This window comes from Phodopus roborovskii, unplaced genomic scaffold (assembly GCF_943737965.1).
Source record: "Phodopus roborovskii unplaced genomic scaffold, PHOROB, whole genome shotgun sequence".
Classification (NCBI taxonomy): domain Eukaryota; kingdom Metazoa; phylum Chordata; class Mammalia; order Rodentia; family Cricetidae; genus Phodopus; species Phodopus roborovskii.
In genome coordinates, this window is record NW_026126517.1 from 37004029 (window position 1) to 37023808 (window position 19780).

At 41.9% G+C, this 19780-nt stretch overlaps 2 protein-coding genes across 2 annotated transcripts in view; one reads left to right on the top strand and one right to left on the bottom strand.

Moving 5' to 3' along the window:
- Window positions 1-19780, top strand: part of LOC127231843 (leukotriene A-4 hydrolase-like) — an 820404-nt gene that overhangs the window by 576570 nt on the left and 224054 nt on the right.
- Thsd4 (thrombospondin type 1 domain containing 4) overlaps window positions 1-19780 on the bottom strand; it is a 522646-nt gene that overhangs the window by 464504 nt on the left and 38362 nt on the right. The window contains exon 3 of the mRNA XM_051197674.1: window positions 17539-17608. Coding sequence (XP_051053631.1) covers window positions 17539-17608 — 70 coding nt within the window. The remainder of the gene's footprint in view (window positions 1-17538; window positions 17609-19780) is intronic.

The following is a 19780-nucleotide window of genomic DNA, read 5'->3' on the forward strand; positions in this document are numbered from 1 at the left end:
TGTTTGTTTTGTGTGTGTGTGTGTGCGTGCGCGCGCATGCGTGTGTATGTGTTTAAACCATGAGACAATACAGGGCTGCAATGATGGCTCAGTGGTTGAAAGAACTTGCTACTCTTCCGGAGGACTAGAATTTGGTTCTTAGCACCCATGTTGGGCAGCTCACAAATTCCTGAAGTTTCAACTGGCCTCCAAGGGCACCTGCACACATACAGCAGACACTTAGACCTATACACAGAAATAATAACATAAACATAAAAGGACAAAGGGTTATAGCATATATAAAAGCCAAAGGATATAGTATAGAGTAGAAAATTAAAGTGGACCTATGTGTATTCCTTAAAAAGAAAGAGGGACAGGCCAAAAAAGAAGCAGGGTCCTATACCATATAAATATACAAAACTGAGTTTGTACTGATGGCATGAAAGTGGAGGCAAAAGTGTACGCAGGAGTGGGGTGAGTGAGGGTTAGGGTGCAGAGGTATAGGGAAATATGCCCAAAGTACATTGTATGCCTGCATGAAAATGGCCTTATGGAACTGTACATGAACAATAACAGTAATAATAAAGAGGTTTGACTACAGGTTTCTGTTGCTTGGTAGCAAGGGACTTCATGTCTTCAGGTTGAGATGTCCTTGTCACTAACAAAGAAAACCATTTGTTCTAGAAGGTGAATATGAAACATCAACAGCCAACCATCGCTACATGTGGGCCCGAGGTTGCTAGCTAAGCCTCCAGAGCTTGCTCTAAGCAAAGGGCAGAGGTCTACACAAGGTTCATGGCTAGTCCATTTCACACAGCACATGTCCCCATATGCATGGCCCTGGATCCTGCCTCCTTTCCCCTATTGATGATCAGCAGTAAATTCTCCAAGCTGTACAGGCTGGGATTTATTTTTGAGGGTAGCTCTGATTGATATTCTAAAATGACCTGTTATGCTCTTTTATTTCCAGAGAATCTGAAAGGTTTGCAAAGAAAATTACACTTTTTAAAATTATTCACACCCCCAGTTTGTATCTACGTATATGTGTGTGTGTATATATACATATGTACATGTTAGTTATGTAGCATGGGAATATGGAAGTCAAACTGTTGGGAGTCAGTTCTCTCCTCCAACCATGGAAGTCACAGGTATCGAACTCAGGTCATTAGGCCAAGCACTTCCACCCTCTGAGCCATCTTAGCAGCCTTGAGGAGGACACTTAAGAGAGGCCTTCCTATGAAGGAGACCACACTGCAACATCAGAAAGTACCCTAGGTTTTCCAAACATGTGCTTTAAGGGTCACTTGTAACCTGATTCTTCAAACCCATGCCCAGGGAGATGACAGTATGCCAACAGCACCCTCCCTAGGAAGTGGGGTCCACAGTACTGTGCCTGCAGAAGTGATTATGCATTAAATTGGTGATTCTAACTTTATATGCATCCAGCCCTCCCCGAAAGGGACATCTGAAAATGTCTCTAGATACTTGGTTGTACTAACTTACCATCTTACCAGCATAGTGGGTAGAAAGCAGGGAGGCTGCCGACAGTGCATAATACAACAATAATCTGGCACAAAACACCACAGTGCCAAAGCTGAGGTGCTTTAATGCAGGTCTGCTAGGCCTGGGCAGATATGGCACCAAGACATTAAGGAAAGTTCCTGGCTGGAGATAGATGGCTCTGTGTGCAGATTTGAGCTTGGGTCCTAGAACCTGCATAAAGCCAGATGCAACAGCACATGTGTGATCCCAGCATTCCAATAGTGAGATGGATGGTGAGATGGGAAGCAGAGGATCCTGGAGAATCCCTGGTAACTTTCAGGGTGACCAGTCTGCTAAATGCAGCAGTGAACAAGGCTATGTCTCAAAGCAGGTAGAAAATGAAGACCAATACACTAGTCTGACCTGTGCCTACACATGTGTGTGCATGTGTTCACAATGAGGTTCCGGCTTGTAAATCAGAGCTGACACCTGTCATACAGCAACCAATATGAATGCTTATACAGTATTTACTAAGAGTCTAATGGTATTATGAACACCTCCTTTTAAGTGACTCAAGTAAGTCTTAAAACTACCTATCCAATAGATGCTCTTGAAGAAACTGAGGCACAGTACCCAAGGTCCACAGTTACCAAGCATAAGTGCAATACCAACCACATAGTCTGGTAGAGTCGAAGTTCTACTCAGAACTTGATACAGATGATGAGTTAACTGGGGTGGGGGAATGTAGACACAAATGTGGGTTAAAACATATATCATGCACATAAAAATAGAACAAAGGGGGTAAAACCAGGAACAGCACAGAGCTTCTCTTCATGAGGGAGCCAGCATCCTTGTTAGGCAAGGAAGATAGCTGGTATGTGAAGATCCCACTTATCAAATTACTCCTTCACCAAGATCCAAAGTCAGTGTTCAGAGAAGACAGACCACTCAAAACACTCAAGGACAGTGGTCTCCAACCTATACTGATTCTTTTTTTTTTCCCCCCAAAGGCTAAGATTTGTGGCCTAGGTGATAAGTTACTCTGTCAGTCAAAGCTTTGTTTTTACTGTAATCTAGCCTGGAAGTATAACATAACGGCGAACTGAGAAAGCATTGAAAAAAACACCTTTTTATGGTTTGGGTTTTGTGTGCATAAGTGTGGGAGGGAATGGAAATTTTGAGGAAAAAAATTAAAGCACATGAAATCCTCATTTTCTTAGAACCATTTATGGTCCCAAAATTACTTTGTTAGTATCAAAACACACAAAAATATCTCCTCCTTGGCTTGCTTGTGGCAAGATCACATTTGAGATATGAGCATTACAGCTCTTTCAGACAATAATAACACATTTATAATGTATTTATTTTAAATTCTGTTAGAAATGGAGCCACACGCTTCCAAACGAAGGAATTTATGCTCTTGGATTGTGTTTCTGTGAAGCAGGCAAACTATGTACTAAAAAACCTTCTGATATAACAAACTACCATTTTGTTTAGCTCTGGGTTTGCCTTTGAACTGAGTCATGATTAATTACCAACAGAATGACTATCAGGCAGAGAGTATGATGGGAAGAAGAGTCAATGAACACTATTTTTACCATGTAAACGTAGGGCACCCAAGTTTCTCTAGCTTACTTTCTGATATCCCTTCCTAGTGGCCTTTAACACAGCTACAGAATCAGTGACCCGAGCTTTGGGGGATCATATAAATTTTTTAAACAAATAAATAAATGTCCCTCTTTATTTCTGCTCGTACTTTGACTTGGTGTTTATTTTTGTCTGTTAATATAGACGAAAATACTGGCTGTTAATACATCCTGCCTGACTATGTTTTTCTTCCCTGCATGTGTGCATCTGTGTGCTTATTTCTGTGTGCAGGTATGCGTATGCATGGGGGGGCATGAGTGCATGTGTATCTGTAGGCTAAGGAACAGTCTCAAGTGTCAGCATCAAGAATACCATCCCACCTCCCTGGAGACAGCATCTGTCACTGGCCTGAAGTTCACTAACTAGGTTAGACTGACTGGTCAGCAAGAGAACCCAAGGGCCCTCCTGTCTCTGCTTCCCAGAACACACTGCATTTTTACTTGGGTTCCAGATGTCCAACTCAGGTCTTCATATTTACAAGGCTGAGTGAGAATCTGACTAGCCAATCCCCAGTCCTCTGGTTTGGTTTGAAGTAGGGTCTAGCTGTATTGTCCAGGCTGCATTCCAACTCCTGAGCTGAAACAGTCACCAGCTTCAGATTCCTGAGTAGATAACACCATGTCTGCACTTTTGACCTGGAACTTTCCCACACCCAAGATCGTGGCAAGCATTTTCAACACAAGTCTCAGGCCACGCAGCCATCATGGACAGGATGGTCATTGTGACTTCTCTCTCATCTTCTTGGTCAGCACTAGGAAGGCCAGGACCTTTACACAGACTGGGGGAATAGAAACCAACTCACATGAAGCTGGCCAAGCCTGACAAGTGCAGAGAACTACAGCAGCAGGACAGGCAGGCTGCTGGGATTTCACTCTGAAATCTCCCCAACAGGCCATTTTGAACATTGAGTCTCCAGCTTGGGGCATTATTGTGAAGGCTGCAGACCCTTCAGGAGCTGACCGGAGTGGTGGACATAGCTTACTAAGGATGAGCCTTTAAAGAGAGTATAACTGCCCTGGTTGCTGACTGGCATTGTCTATCCTGCTATGCCTCCACTACCATGATGGCTGAAATCATGAGCCAAAAACAAACCTTTCTGTTTGTTAGTGACTTCTGTTCTCATAGCAATGGGAAAAGTATCTACTATATGGACCTTGTCATAGTCACGAATCAGGAAATACTACCAGTGCTGTCTATACTATGCTCCACTTTATATAGCCTACCTATGAATTTTAAGTCAGTTTCCAAATAATAAAAACAGATATCTGCAGGGACACTGCCACTCCTGCCCCATGATTCCTGAATTAAAGGCCTGAAGATGGCCTCCTCTGCACACTGCAAAAGGTCAAAACACCAAGTCCTACACTCACTGTTGCATTTTTGGTAGAAGCAAATGTGATTGGTTTTTCCTGTGACTGGACTTTAATCCAAAATTTTAATATAGCAAGAATTGTTGGACCCTTCTTCTTTTACCAAGGCTTTTGAGACTATGATCTCACTTAACTTTAGACACAGACTGCTGGACAAAAAGCAGTTGGAGGGGACACAGTGGCTGCTTCGGAATCTGCTTCCACCTCACACAGCTCTGTGGCTGGACACTTGCCTTCTGTTGGAGAGCATGCCTTGTGCTGTTCTTTGAAGAGCATCTTTGTCTCCTGGCCACTCCCAGAGGACAATCCCATGCCTCTCAGGGACTTTGATTGTCAAATCAGTACCGGCATTAGATTCAACACATTGTCTTTCTGCTTTTTCTCCACTGATCATCTGACTGACTGACTGACTGACTGACTGACTGACTGACTGACTGACTGACTCTGTGCGTGCATGCGTGTGGTATCTGTATGGCATGCACATGTATGTGTGTGCACAGAAGTCAAAGGACAACCTTGAATGCCAGTTCTGCCTGAGGCATCATCTAATTTTGTTTAAGACGGGGTCTCTATATTAATTAGGGCTGGCTCATACTGGAGAGGCCAAGAATCTATTAGTTGCTCAGCTGGTGCTTGTTATGAGTAGTTTTTGTTACTGGTTTCTTATCAGTGGCTATTTCTATTAATCTAAGTATTTCCATGAGTGCTCAAGGTCTGGAGGCTTCCTAAAAGGGCCACTGATACTAATATCATGTCAGAAGCCTCAAAAAGCAGGTCCCAAGGTCACCCAAGCAATGAGCAATGGCAACAACAGGATAGAAGAACTCACCGGGGAAAATGTGGACCAAACAAAGCCATCCTTCTCCCTGTTCTTTTCCCATCCCTTTATCTTGACCATTACTTGTGTGCCACTCACACTTGGGATGGATCTCTCACATCAATTAGGGAAATCAAGACAACCCATACAGACATGCCCACAGGCCAACCCAATGTAGAAAATCCTTGAGAGGACCCTCTCTATGAGATTCTAGGCAGTATCAAGTTGACAATAGGCTAACCATCATAGTCTGACATCAGCTAGGTTAGACAAATGGACACCACCAAACTTCTAGGGCTCTACCTGTCTCCATCATCGCTGGATTACAGGCTCACGCCATGGCTGCCCAGTGTTTTACATGGGTTCTGAAGATCCAAACTCAAGTCCTCATGCTTACAAAGGTTTTACTTGCTGAGATATGTCCCTGGCACCTCCACTAACCTTTGAAGTGAGGGTTAACATACGTTAAGTCATAAGGTCTGTTCCTTGTAAACATGTGGAGTGTTAGCCTTTCAAGCCTCTACCTGTGTCAAGGATTAGAATATTTCTAATACCTTTTATGTCTCTTACCAGTCACTAGCCACTCCTGCACCCCATCAATACCTACTGTTCTCATGTTATATTATCTCGTGATAATTTTACAAATTATCTTTTTATTTTTAAACTAAATACAAATGGAATTATAGTGTTGATCCCTTTGTATTTAGGTTTTTATAATCAACATAATGACTATAAAAATCATTTCTTGGAACTGGAGAGATGGCTCAGTGGTAAGAGCGCACCAGAGTTCAGTTCCCAGGTGGTCTGACTCCAGGAGATCTGATTCCTTCTTCTGGTTTCTGTGAGTGCCTGCACATACATGCACATAACTATCCTACACACACATATAGAACATACACACACATATAAAAGAATACTTAAAAAATAAATTCTTAAAAATTATTTCTTGGTGGGTTTTGGTGGTGCATGCCTTTAATCCCAACACTCGGGAGGCAGAGGCAGGTGGATCTATATGAGTTTGAGGCCAGCGTGGTCTACAGAGTGAGTTCCAGTACAGGCTCCAAAGCAATACAGAAAACCCTGTCTCAAAAAAACATATGTGTGTGTGTGTGTGTGTATGTATATATGTATATATGTATATATGTATATATATATATATGTATATATGTATATATATTTCTTCCACTTGTTGTTTACATCATAAGAAGCTTATTTTTAAGCATATCACAGAGGTATAATTGACCTATAATAAATTTATCATAAAATGTACAATTTGATGTTGCCTAATTTACATTCACTCATGACACCACTACCACAATGAACATATGTAAACATCCATCATTCTAAAAGTCTCCTTACTCCTTAGTCATCTTCTCAGCCTCATTTACTTCTATCCCTCACAAACTTGAAGTATCCCTTCCTTGTGTTATTGGACATTTTTATATTTTTCTAAAAAGCATCTATGCATGTCCATGGTCCATTTATGAATATGGTTGTTTTGTGGTTAGGCTGTAAGAATTCTTTGCATAAACCAGATGGTGGTGGCACATGCCTTTAGTGCCAGTACTGGGGAGGCAGAGGAAGGCTGATTTCTGTGAGTTCAAGGTCTACAGAACAAGTTCCAGGGCAGCCAGGGCTACTGTCTAGAAACAAAACAAAACAAAACAAAACCAACAACAACAATTCTATGTATATTTTTATTATCAATCTCTTACCAGAAAAATGGTTTGCAAATATTTTTCCCAATTCTGTGATTGCCCTTAGACTCTGACGGTACTGCTTTTTGGGACACAGTATTTTTTATTCTTAAAATAATCTAGGGGCTGGTGAGGTAGCGCAGTGGTTAAGAGCACTGGCCGCTCTTCCAGAGGTACTGAGTTCAATTCCCAGCAACCACATGGTAGCTCACAACCATCTATAATGAGATCTGATGCTCTGTTCTGGGCAGGTATACATGCAGATAGAGTACTCATACATAAAAAGAAAGTTATTTTTTAAAAAGATCTATTTTACTTTATGTGGTGTTTGCTGCATGGGGATACACTACCCATGAGGCCAGAAGAGGACATCAGATGCTTGGAACTGTTGCAAGCCATCACATGGGTGCTGATGAACCTGGATCCCTATAAGAGTTGCCAACATTCTTAACCGCTGAGTCATCCATCTAATCACAACACTTTCTATTTTAATCAAGTCCAATTATCCAATTTTCTTTTGACATTGTACCTGTGGTATTACATCTAGAAAAGCATTACATATTCCACTGTCTTAAAGATTTTGTCCTATGCTTTCTTCTAAGAGTTCTGTAGTTTTAAGTCTTACATTTAGGTACTTGATCCATATTGAATTATTGCTGTATATGAAGTGAAGGCAGCTTCAATTCCACTTTTTTTTTTGTATAGGAATATCCAGTTTTCCAAGCATCAATTGCTAAACAGATTGTCCTTTTCCCATTAAATGATTCTGGCATCCTTGTAGATGTCACATGAGTACATAATGTTCAAGCTTCATTTCTGGGTTTTCTGTCCTACCCCACTGTAGCTCTACCTGTCCTCATACCAGTCCTGTCCTGGTTTGATCAATGTCTCTTTGGAATAAGTTTTGGAAAGAAAAGAAAGAAAAAAGAAAGAAGAAAGAAAGAAAAGATAAAGGCATGAGCTCTCTTGCTTTAATGCTTTGATCTTTTCCAAGATTGCTTTTACTATCTGTTCTCTTGAAATTCCAGATAAATTTTTATTTCTGTACCAAAGTTGTATTTTTTATAGCTACACTATTCACAGTCAATTCAGGGATAGCCCTGGGTAGTACTGACATCATAAGCAGAGCAAACCTTCCAATCCATGAACATGGTAAGTCTTTACCTTTATCTACGTCCTCTTCAATTACAGAAACACTATGTAATATTGCTGTTCAGGGTTCCACCTCCTTGGTCAATTTCCACATTTACAGGGTAGATAGATACCTAACTGATCTTTGTGTTTGTAACTTCTTGGTATCTGGTTGTTTTGCTGAGTGTACTTATGAATTCAGAAATGATTTTCCTCATTCTCTTCCAGTTTGAATGAATGTCTTTTCTTTTTTGTCCTTACTCGAGGTCTCTCCTCAGAACTTCCAGTTCTGTGTTGAATAGAAGTGACAAAAATGGGGAACTGTGCCTGTTCCAGCTCTTATGTGAAAACCGTTCTCTTTCACTATTGAGTGTTGTGAGCTTTTTAATATATGGCTTTTATTATGTTAAGGGAAATTCTTTCCATTCCTCATTTATTAAGCTTGAGTTAATTTATATACTATTATACAAAAAAGATGGACTGAAGTCCACATTTTGGCATGTGCATATCCAATGATTCCAGCACCATATTAAATTGGATATATAAAGCTATAGATCAAAAATCGGTTTTTTATTTATATGTGGATCAATTTTTATACTCTATTCTTCCCTATTATCTATTTGTCTGTCCCTATGCCAATAACATACTACCATTATAATTATTACCCTACCTAATAAGATAAATATTATATAATATAAACCTTTCAATTAAAAATATGCTAGTTTTACTTATCTAAAGTCCTCTGAATTTCCATGGGGATTTTAAAATAATTTTGTCGATTGCAGCAAAAACATCTGCTGAAAATTGTATTAGAATGATGTCAAAGCTATAGATCAATTTGGAAAGAATGCCTGTCTCAATATTGAGTTTCTTCAGCCATAAACATTACGTATTTTTCTGTTGATTTAAGTATTTTTAGGGTTCTGTTTTATTTCCTTTTGGTTGTAAGCTGTTCTGAATTGTACTTTAATAAGTTTAGGGGGTACAGTACCATGATTAACTTATCAAATTTAACTTATCCAATTTAAATGCCTTTAAACAGATGGTATAGAAAGAAACTCACAGTGTTAAATGTACCCATTCCTGGGATCTATTCTATTGTTGTCTTATATTTTATTTATGCATATGTTATAAATGCCATAACAAAAGATTATTCTCATTTAAACCCAATCTTTGAAAGACACTTTAAAAGAAAAAATCCTCATGTATAATCTCATGTTACATAGGAATAGTTTAGACAAAGACAGACACATATGATAGTGGCCTCATGTGACTCTCTTGCTCAGTGACACCATGACCAATGTAGCCTTTCTAAGTACAATCTATGATGTCAGCATAATTATGAAATAACCTAACACATTCACCTTCATAAATGATGCCAACAGTATCCAACAATGCACTTATTTATTCTTTTGTGTAGACCCATACTTTCATTGTCTACAGAACTTTCTTTAGCAATGGTAAGATGGCTTAGGGTAAAGCTTGCCATGCAAACTTGGTGATCTGAGTTCAAACCCTGGAATTAATGTGAAGGCAAAAGAAGACAACCAGCTACACAAAGTTGTTCTCTGACCCCCACATGTACACTGTGTCAAAGTATGTCCACAGACACCCATTACATATACACAATAACAAATATTTAAAAAGAATTTCCTTTAACAGAATTGTTCTTGAGACAGAGTCTTACAACATAACCCAAGTTGAGCGTGAATCCTTCCTCTCAGCCTCCCAAATGCTGAGGTTACAGACTTGTACCACCATGCCCAGTTTCCTCAAGTAATTCTGATAGGGGAGCGTGGCGCATTGTGTGAACATGTTAAAATGTATTGTTCCATCTTCATTTTACTTAGTACTCACAACCTTATTCTTCCAATACTTTAAAGATGCTGCTACACAAATATAATGACAAAAGATGGGAATCTCTTCACATCCTTAATGTTGTTCCTGTGTATGAAATATGACCTTATTTTCCTAGAGCCTTCAAATTTTCCTCTTTGCCACTATCTTTGGACAGTTTGATTATGATTGGTACCAATTGATTCACATTGCTAGTGCTTAAAATTCAACGCTATTGTTGAGTGATAGTTCTAGGCACTGAAAGAAAAGAGTTTAGGAAGCTGAGAATACTCAGCACCAGTCAGGGTGAAGCCCAAGCTGGCTAGCACAGAAGCAGAAACATGTCAGTGTCTTTCTCCATATGAGGAAGGTAGTCAATCACCTGTAACCAACTCATACCTAGCTCAGAGTTTAGAGTTTGAAAGGAAGGATGCTGAAATCCACCAAAGTGGTGTTCCCTATGTTCCGAAATCTCAGCAGAGGCCTGGGAGCTATGTAAGAGAAAATACTGAAGGCAAATTTCTTGACATGACAATGACAATTAGAAAATACAGAGGATAGGATTAAATAAGCTTCAACAATTCAGAAGAAAACTTGGGTGAACTTGAAGACATGATAAGAGAAAATACTGCAAAATGAAACACAGGGCAAAAGAGTTTCAAATGGCACCTAAAACACTCCACCAGAGCTCTGCACATGCCAGGCAAGCTTTCTGCCCATGAGTTAACCTGCACGCAGTTCATGACACCCTTCCACTTTCAAGCATTGTGCTAGGATGTAGTTGAGTTTTAAGAAGAAACTGGATCCTTTGGGGGCACAGTTTGGGGTGACTTAAGCCCCAACTCTGAGGCAAGAGTATTCTAGGTCTTCTGAAGTACCTTTTAAATGAACTTTTCCAAGTCAAGGGGCTGGGAGCAGCCCATATTCCTATTTCTAGGTGAACACTAAACACTATTTTCCCTCATGATTTCCAGTCATTGTTTCTTAAGCTTCAGATGCTTTCCTCACAGGCATGTGCTGGCCAGTGTGAGCTGTAGTCATAGAGTGTCCTGCTGAGGAGCTCTGAACATGGAGCTCCTCCTCCTGGGGAGTCCTATGTTCTGTGTCCCTCCAAGGACCTCTGAGCTTCTCCTCCTAGGGACAGGTTAGTGGGTTTCCCATCTCTTAGGGATCCCTGTCTTTAGATGCCTAAAATCCAAGAATTTCACCAACACTGGTCTTAGTTCCCAGGGTACTTGTGTTTTTCCTAGTGAGCGGGTAAATCTAGCTCCAGCTGTTCATCTTAACTTGAAACAAGTTCACTTTTGATGCCATGATTGTTTGTCTTATATTAATGGGCTGCGATCTCCTGGCCATCCTCTTGCTGGTGGGCTTTTATGGTGTTTCCAGCTTGCAGTTATCATAAACCAAAGGCTATGAACATAGTTGCTCATATCTTTGTTTCTCCTGGGTAAGGACCTAGAAGAGAATAGGTAGGTCCCAGAAAGACAAATGTAGCTTGCATATGTACCACTGGGGTTTCAGAGTGGCTCCCATTTTCAGCTTCTGCAGCAACACATTGGAGTTCTGACAGCTCCTGTCCTGGAAACACTTGTACTATCAGTGTTTTTATTTTGGTGATCATGGTGGTGATACCTCAAGATTTGAAATGTATTCATCCAGAGACAAATGTTTCTCACCAAGCAGCTTTGCACATACTTAGTGACCATTTGAATGCCTTCTCATACGTGCTTTGTAGTCAATACTTTACCTGTTTTTAAATTTGTGTGTGTGTGTGTGTGTGTGTGTGTGTGTGCATGTGTGCATGCACATGCATGCATGTATAGGTATGTACACACACAACAACACATGAATGGAGGTCAGAGGACAACCCATGAGAGTCACAGTCAGAACTCCAGATGTCCATTCTCCTCGCCACTGTGAGATCCAAGGATCAAATTCAGGATATTGGGCTTGCACAGCAAATGCTTTTACCTGCTGAGCCATCCATCTACCCTTCCTGTTTTATCCATTTTTAAATTGGCTTGCTTAACTCATCCTAATGATCAACAGAGCTTCCTTGTATATTCCAAATACAAATCTTCCATCAAACACACCATGGTGACTATCGTTACCTCAAATAATTATATTTTGGCTGTTTATAGTGTGTTTTGGTTTTCCTAAGTCTTCAAATTCAATATAGTATAATCCTTTTCTACTTTATGTGTCTGTTTGCTTCTATAGTTCATGCATTCAAACAGATGCTCTGCCACTGAGCTATATCCCCAGATCTGTGGGTTATGCTAAAGCATTTGTCTGCCTCGAATCTCTAAGATATCTTCCTACAACTGCTTCTAGAAGTGTTCATTTTCTAAAGCATCAACAATATAAGAAGGTGTTTGCAATTGAAACCTTTTTGCTCTTTCATGGGCTTTCTGCTCAGCCTCTAACCACGGGATATGGTTGGAAGGGTAGTTAAAGTCTGTGGCTGCACATCCTATTGATTCAGTGGTGGCTATGACCTATTCAAAGGTCCCCTACTTGCATCAGGATCTGCTTATCAGTTAGCAAAGCAAATATTTTACTTCCCCACTTCACTCTGTAGTGTCTCTGTTCTGTTTGTTTGAAAGTTTCTATAAACATCAGGCTGCAGTGTGGTCCCTTTGGCCAGCAGCCCTAGCAGGGAGCTTTTATTTCCTTCTTCCAGTCATCATCACTTTCTACATTTTCTATGGTAAATGAGAAATGTTAATTTCAAAAATAAACTTAAGAATCATGAGCAATTAAAATTAATTACATGTCCATGTCTAGAAGCTGAAAAAATACCATATTTTGGGGCTGGGAGACAGCTGAATCTATAAAGTACTTGCTCACACAGGTGAAAGAACCCAAGTTTGTACCCCACACCCTGTGTCAAAAGCTGGTGCATGCATAGTGGTGCATGTCTGTAGCCTGGTCCTGGGGAGTTAGAGACAGGAAGATCCTGGAGCCTCAGTAGGCAGACAACTTAGCCAAAACAGCAACAGACAGACAGTCCCTGTCTCAAAATAATAATAATAATAATAATAATAATAATAATAATAATAATAGTAGTAGTAGTAGTAGTAGTAGTGGTGAGGAGGAGGATGAGTAACACACAAGGTTAACCTCTAGCCTCCAAACTCAAGTGCACACACTCCATGCATGTGCAAGTAAATACATTTAACATAAAATGACATTATTCTATAGTCCTGGATAGAATTTGCCTTGACCATGCTTTTGGCTCTGCTCTTGGTTTCATCTTCTTCACAAATGAAGCCTCAAAAAATAAAATAAAATAAAAAACCACCAATACCAACAAAACCTACCACCCTCTGCCAAGTATCACCAATTAATCCTTGACAGTAGAGGGTGAGCGGGTGAGTGTTCCACTGTGGGGTTATCAATCCTGCCAGAATAGGAGGCCTTCTGTGTAGAAACATCTGGAAAGAGCTACTTACACTCTGCACTGGGTCCCCTCAGCATGCATTATTACATAGGACAGTTCTAAAGAGATGTAGCCAGTCACCCGAGCGGCGCTGAGACGTGCATAGTTTACTTGACAGCATTTACAAATTATGTCTCTTGGTCGGAATAACTTAGGCTATGGAAACACTTCCATATGCTAAAGTTGGACACACCACAGTAAGAAGGAAGAAAAGAGAGCCTTCAAGGAGCCAGCTTCCATATACATACTCGACTATAATACGTGCAAATTAATAATGCTGTCCCTAAAGAATTGGCCTTTGATGGGTTTCCAATTCTTTCTACTGTTCTCTGTGGACAATCAACAGTAGCAATTTTACCACAAAATAATGGGTCAGTAAGAATTCAATTGTGAATGTATCTATGTAATGAAAGCAACTGGATACCAATTATAAATCTCATTTTAATCAAAACTATATGATTTTTATCCTCATTTCTTTCTGTTCTTTCAAGTCCCAGGAAGAGGCAATTTCCACCTTCAAATTCCAAAGTACGTGTGTGTGTGTGTGTGTGTGTGTGTGTGTGTGTGTGTGTGTGTGTGTAGCACACGTGTGTTCCTGTGTATTCATGTGCACACGTGTGCCCCATGTATGTATGTCATATGTGTAGGTAAGAGGAAAACCTCAGGCATTGTTCTCAGTCACCATTCACCATTTTTCTTCCTTGAAACAAGCTCTTGCACTGATAATGAAGCTCATGAAGTGAACTATGATGACTGGCCAGTGAGTCCCAGGCATCCCCCCTCTCCCCCATCTCCATCTCCCAATGGTGGGATTACAAAGGTGTGTCATCACTCCTCAATTTTTAAATATGGGTTCTAGGGATTAAACTCAAGCACTTCACTGAATGAACTATATCCTGAGCCCCACCGCCACCCACCCCCTCCCCATTCATTCCTTTCCATCCCGACTTTAGAGCAGAGGTTAGCAAACTTTGGCCCACCAGCCAAATTCAGCTCACCACCTATTTTTGTAAATAAAGCTTTGCTGGCACACAGTTATGACTATTCATATACACAGTGCCTCTGGCTGCCTCCCCCGACCAATCAGAGTTAAATGATTGTGACAGAAAGCCTGGTCCAGAAAAACTTAAGAGTATTCTCTACAACACTTTATGGACAGTGTTGCAGGCTCAGTTAATGAGCATTTCCTTAGTATTGTCACTTTACAGTATTGCAGGCCCTGTTAATGAGCATTTCCTTACTCTGCCTCTTGCAGGCCTTAGTGGATGCTACTACTGCCAGCTCTGCTTTTACTGCCAGGTTTTTGGGGATTCCCCAAGATGACAGCCACAGTTGCACAGAGCTCTAACAAAACATTGAAAAGCAACCTACCACCCAAAAAAGCCCTAAGTGCCTTCTTTTCTTGGACGAATAGCAAGAACCTTGGCAGCCAAGACACATGTGTTTATTATGTGCAACAACTGTTCTGCAATGTCTTCCCCTGAGTGAAGAAATCTATAAATGGTACGGGGTGGGTTTAAACCAACCTTCAAGTACAAAGTTCTTAAGAATATTTTGACAAGGAAGTACCATATGATATGATATGATATGATATGATATGATATGATATGATACTGTTTTGCTTAGTATTTTAAATTCAACATTCTAAAGCTACTCATAAACCTTTCTTTCTCCATTATTAGTAAAAAGAAAACCTTTGAGAAAGATGAGGGGGATGAGCAAGATGGCTCAGTAGGTAAAGGTTTTTCTACCAAGCCTGATGACCCGAGTTCAATCCCCAGGACCAACACATAGAAGGAGAGAACTGGCTCTCATAATTCTTCCTTTGATCTCCATATGTACCCCTTGGCATGTATAACACACAACACACAGCACACACAACAACAACATTTTTTGCTTTTTTGTTTTTACATCCCAAAGTTTCTCCTCCCTCCTCTCCTCCCATTTCCCCTGCACACACACACCTTCCCTCTTCCCCCTACTCCTCCATCCACTCTTTCTCCTGTTTTTCTTCATATACAGGACAGGCAAGCCTCCCACAGATATCAGCCAGCCATGGTATATCAAGTTACAGTGAGACTAGGCACCTCCTCTTCTATTAAGACTGGATGAGGCAATCTGGCAGGAGGAACAGGTCCCAAAATCAGACAACGGAGTCTGAGGCAGTTCCTGCTCTTACTGTTAGGAGTCTCCCAAGAAGACCAAGCTACACAGTTGTAACATAAACAGAGGGCCCGAGGAGTCAGCCCCATGCAGGCTCCCTGGTGGTCAGCTCAGTCTCTGTGAGTTCCTATGAGCCCTGCTCAGTTGGTTCTGGGGTTTTTTCTTGTGGTGCCCTTGTCCTCTTTGACTCCTACAATCCTTTCTTCCTCTCCCCCCCCCCCACTTTTTTCCCCAGGATTCCCCAAGCTCTGCTTAATGTTTGGCTGTGGGTCTTTGCATGTGTTTCCATCAGCTGCTGGGTGAAGCCTCTCTGATGACAGTTGGACTCACAATAAATGAAATTTATTAAAGAAGTTCTTTAAATAAAAATGAAGGTAACATCTATTTGGGAACCTTTTACTCTGAGATTCAATATATCTATCATTCAGATTATCTTGAAAGACAAAGAGAGACAGCAGAATAATTGGATTATTTATAACATATTTTTAACTGTGATCACATATTTGAGCATCACAAGAACAAGAAGAACACCGTGAGGGCAAGCCAATTATTAGTTCCAGTAATACCAAGCATTAATAACTGAGCGCACAATGATAAGTTTTACAACCTTCTACTTATTTAAATTATGACTGGGGATGAGACAATAGAGTGAGAGGCCATAAATCTCCAAAGCAATCTGGCAAAACGGTGTTTGGACCTTGGTCAGGTCCCCATCATTCCATTAGTTAGTTATTCAGTTAGGTGCACTGAGCACCTAACTAGGCCAGGCTCTATCTAAAGTTACAGCAGTGTGTGAAAACAGCATTCATGGAGCTGTCTTGCCAGTGGGGAACAAGATGCCATCAAGACTTCAATCTGGCGCAACAAAACAGAACATAAACCCATATCTAAAAGAAATTTAGATGAATCAGATGAGAACACCAAACCCTGCTTGGAGGAGGGCGAAACCTTTGCACATGCTCCTGTCTCAGTCCATTTTTGCTTCTGAACCTCCCCTGTGAAAACCCTCTCCTAGCAAAGGACCAAAGAAGCTCAAGCCCACTTCAATATAAATAGCTACTCTTCTCTCAAGGCCCAGGGAGCAGACACAGGCCTGAGGTGCTTTGCTCAAGTGTCACATGTCTATTCCTCAGGAAACCCTGACAGAGCCCCTGCTCTATGGCCAAGCAATACCAAACTGGCAAAGTTGTACAAGAGGTGGGCAGAACTTGAGGAGAAGTGAGCTCTTCGTGTCCTGTGGGCCTAGATAGCTGGCCTCTAGGGACTGAATTAAGGGTTCTTGTCAACTGCCTAGAGCAGTGCTTTTCAACCTTTCTAATGCTTCAACCTTTTCATACAGTTACGCATGTTATGGTGACCCCCACCATAAAATGATTTTGTTGCTACTTCATAACAGTAGTGCTAATGTTATGAATCATAACTCAGATATCTGATATGCAGGCTATCTAATGTGATCTCTGTAAAAGGATCATTTGACCCCACAAATTGAGAACTGCCAGTCTAAATGAATTCAAAGGGAAGCATCAGCAGGAGATGGGGTGCAGTAGAAACTGGGTCCCTCTATCAGTGATCACAGCTCCAAATGGCAAGGTGTGTGTGTGTTGGGGGGGGGGGGTTCCTCTCACATCACTTTTGCTCCTCCAATTTACCCTGCCTATGGCCTTGAAGGTGTTCTTATATGGGCACCAGCCCTGGCCAAGTGCCCCCACTCCTGAGTGAGCCCCTCTGCCTGCAAGCCTCTGCAGAGACATGGGCTGCAAAGCCAGCTCCCTGCTCTCGGATCAGAGACTGTCTTTGAGCACCAGCTTCATATCTGAGATCCTGGGAAAAGATGGAAAAGCTGCTGAATATTCCAGAAATGGGGCTTCTACTCAGAATCAGCTGGGACTAACCTCCAGGTAGAACCAGGATAAGAGACCTGGTCACAGTGACCCCGCCCCCTCTGGCAGAGGAAGGCAATCCAAGACTTACCTTTCTGTGTTCTGGTGAGGGCTGTGGGCAAACAAGCTGGGAACTGAGCAGCAGGAGAGTGACCAGCACACTAGGAAAAAAAAGAGCAACAGACAGGGCTGTGAGTATGGTCCTGGCAGTACCTAGAGGAAGCTGGCATCACTGTCTCATTCCTAGGAGGGAGAGGTCGTTACACCCTGAGTCTTGAGACAGATCCAGAGAAGACACAAAGGGAAGAGGAAACAGCCCCAAGTTGGGGAAAGCCATGACATGGGGCGAAGGGGGGCAGGGGTCAGATGTGGGATTACATCCCAGGCCTACTACCTCCTCACAGGGCTTGCAGGTCTGAGGTAGCTTTTAGGTGTCTTGGTCTCCCCCTCTCAAAGGTGTGGAGGCGGCTGAGTAGAAGTCTACCACCCCTCACGAAGAACACAGCACAAGCCAGTGTGTGCTGGTTAGCAGAGTAGCAAGATCAGTATGAAAAGGGGGTTCAAGCTGGCCCAAAAGCTCCCTTCCAAATAGGCCAGGCTTGCTTTACAGCCCTTATTCTGTCCATCTGTAGCCCTTTTGGTATCACAGGGGATTAGCTACCTTAAGGCCCACTGTCACCAGCCCTTTTTAGGACTTGTCATCAAGTAAAGATATAGTCATGTTTGTTTGTTTGTTTGTTTAGGCATGGCCCAGAGGCAATAAAAAGCAGTATGAAGCTCTGGCTGCAGAGACTTGGGTCCCGATATTGCCATTCCCACCTGGATAATCCTTGGCAAGCTTACATCTCTAGATGATAAATATTCTCATCTTCTGTGAGTATCATGGGACACTGTGGTGGTTTGGAAGAAAATGGCCTCCAAAGAGAGTGGCACTATTAGGAGGTGTAGCCTTGTTGGAATAGATGTGATCTTGTTTGAGAAAATATGTAACTCTGGAAATGTGCTTTGAGGCCTCATACATGCTCAAGCCACATCCAGTGAGACAGTTCACTTCCTGTTGCCTGCACAAGATGTAGAACTCTCAGCTACCTCTTCAGCACCATGTCTGTCTGCACATTGCCACGTCCCAGCACAATGATAGCAGACTATGTCTCTGAAAATGTAAGCCACCCACGTAAATGTTTTCCCTTTATAAGAATTGCCACGGTCACGGTGTCTCTTCACAGTAACAGAAACCCCAACTAAGGCAAAAAGGATAAAAAAAAAAATCTGTGGATAGCAAGTCAGAGGAGACACAGTGGTGCCTGGGCTGGGGAGATGGCATGTCATCAAGCACAGGGGTAAATTTCATCCCCTGAATACACATTTAACAAAAGCCAGGTGGAGTGGGGAGCACTTGTAAACCCAGTGTAGGGGAGGTAGAGACAGGAGGACCCCTGGGGATCCCTGGACAGCCACGCTAATGTGCCCAGTATACAACCTTGTCTAAAAAAATGAGGCAGTACAGTACCAGAGGAATAACACATAAGACTGAACTCTGGCCTTCACCCCTGTACAAGTGAACAGGTACACACACACACACACAGAGAGAGAGAGAGAGAGAGAGAGAGACAGACAGACAGACAGACACACACACACACACAGAGAGAGACATAGAGACAGACACAGGCAGGCAGGCAGGCAGACAGGCAGACAGACAGACAGACAGACACACACACACACACACAGAGAGACAGACAGACAGACACACACACACAGAGAGAGAGAGACAGACAGACAGACACAGGCAGGCAGGCAGGCAGACAGGCAGACAGACAGACAGACACACACACACACACACACACACACACACACACACACACACACAGGAGAATCCAAATGCTCAGAGTCCAGGTTTCTAATCAACAATGCCATTATTCTGAGCATTCCTGGATCACTGCATCTTTTGAATATATTTTTGTGCTTAACCCTGAAGGCAGTTAAATCATGCATCAATTTCCAACATTTTTGAGTCCTCAATCACTGAGGGGTGCAAAACACTGTTCCATCCAAAAATCCCACCCTGTGGGTCTAGGGATGAGAACACAGCAGCATCTGGGAGCCAAGGGTACAGAGTTAGACGATGGTCCCACCCCTCCTCTAAGCATCCAATATGCCACCAAGTCAACAGAATTATATGAGCATCTAATATTAAAGGCAAAAGGATGAAGAGCTGATTTAACAGTTTTAACACTTGCTGAGCCTGTAGCTAGACCATTTCGATCCAGTAAATTTCCCATGGCGGTCACATGTTCAAACTATACTCTCTAATGCACACACAGACCTACACCAGT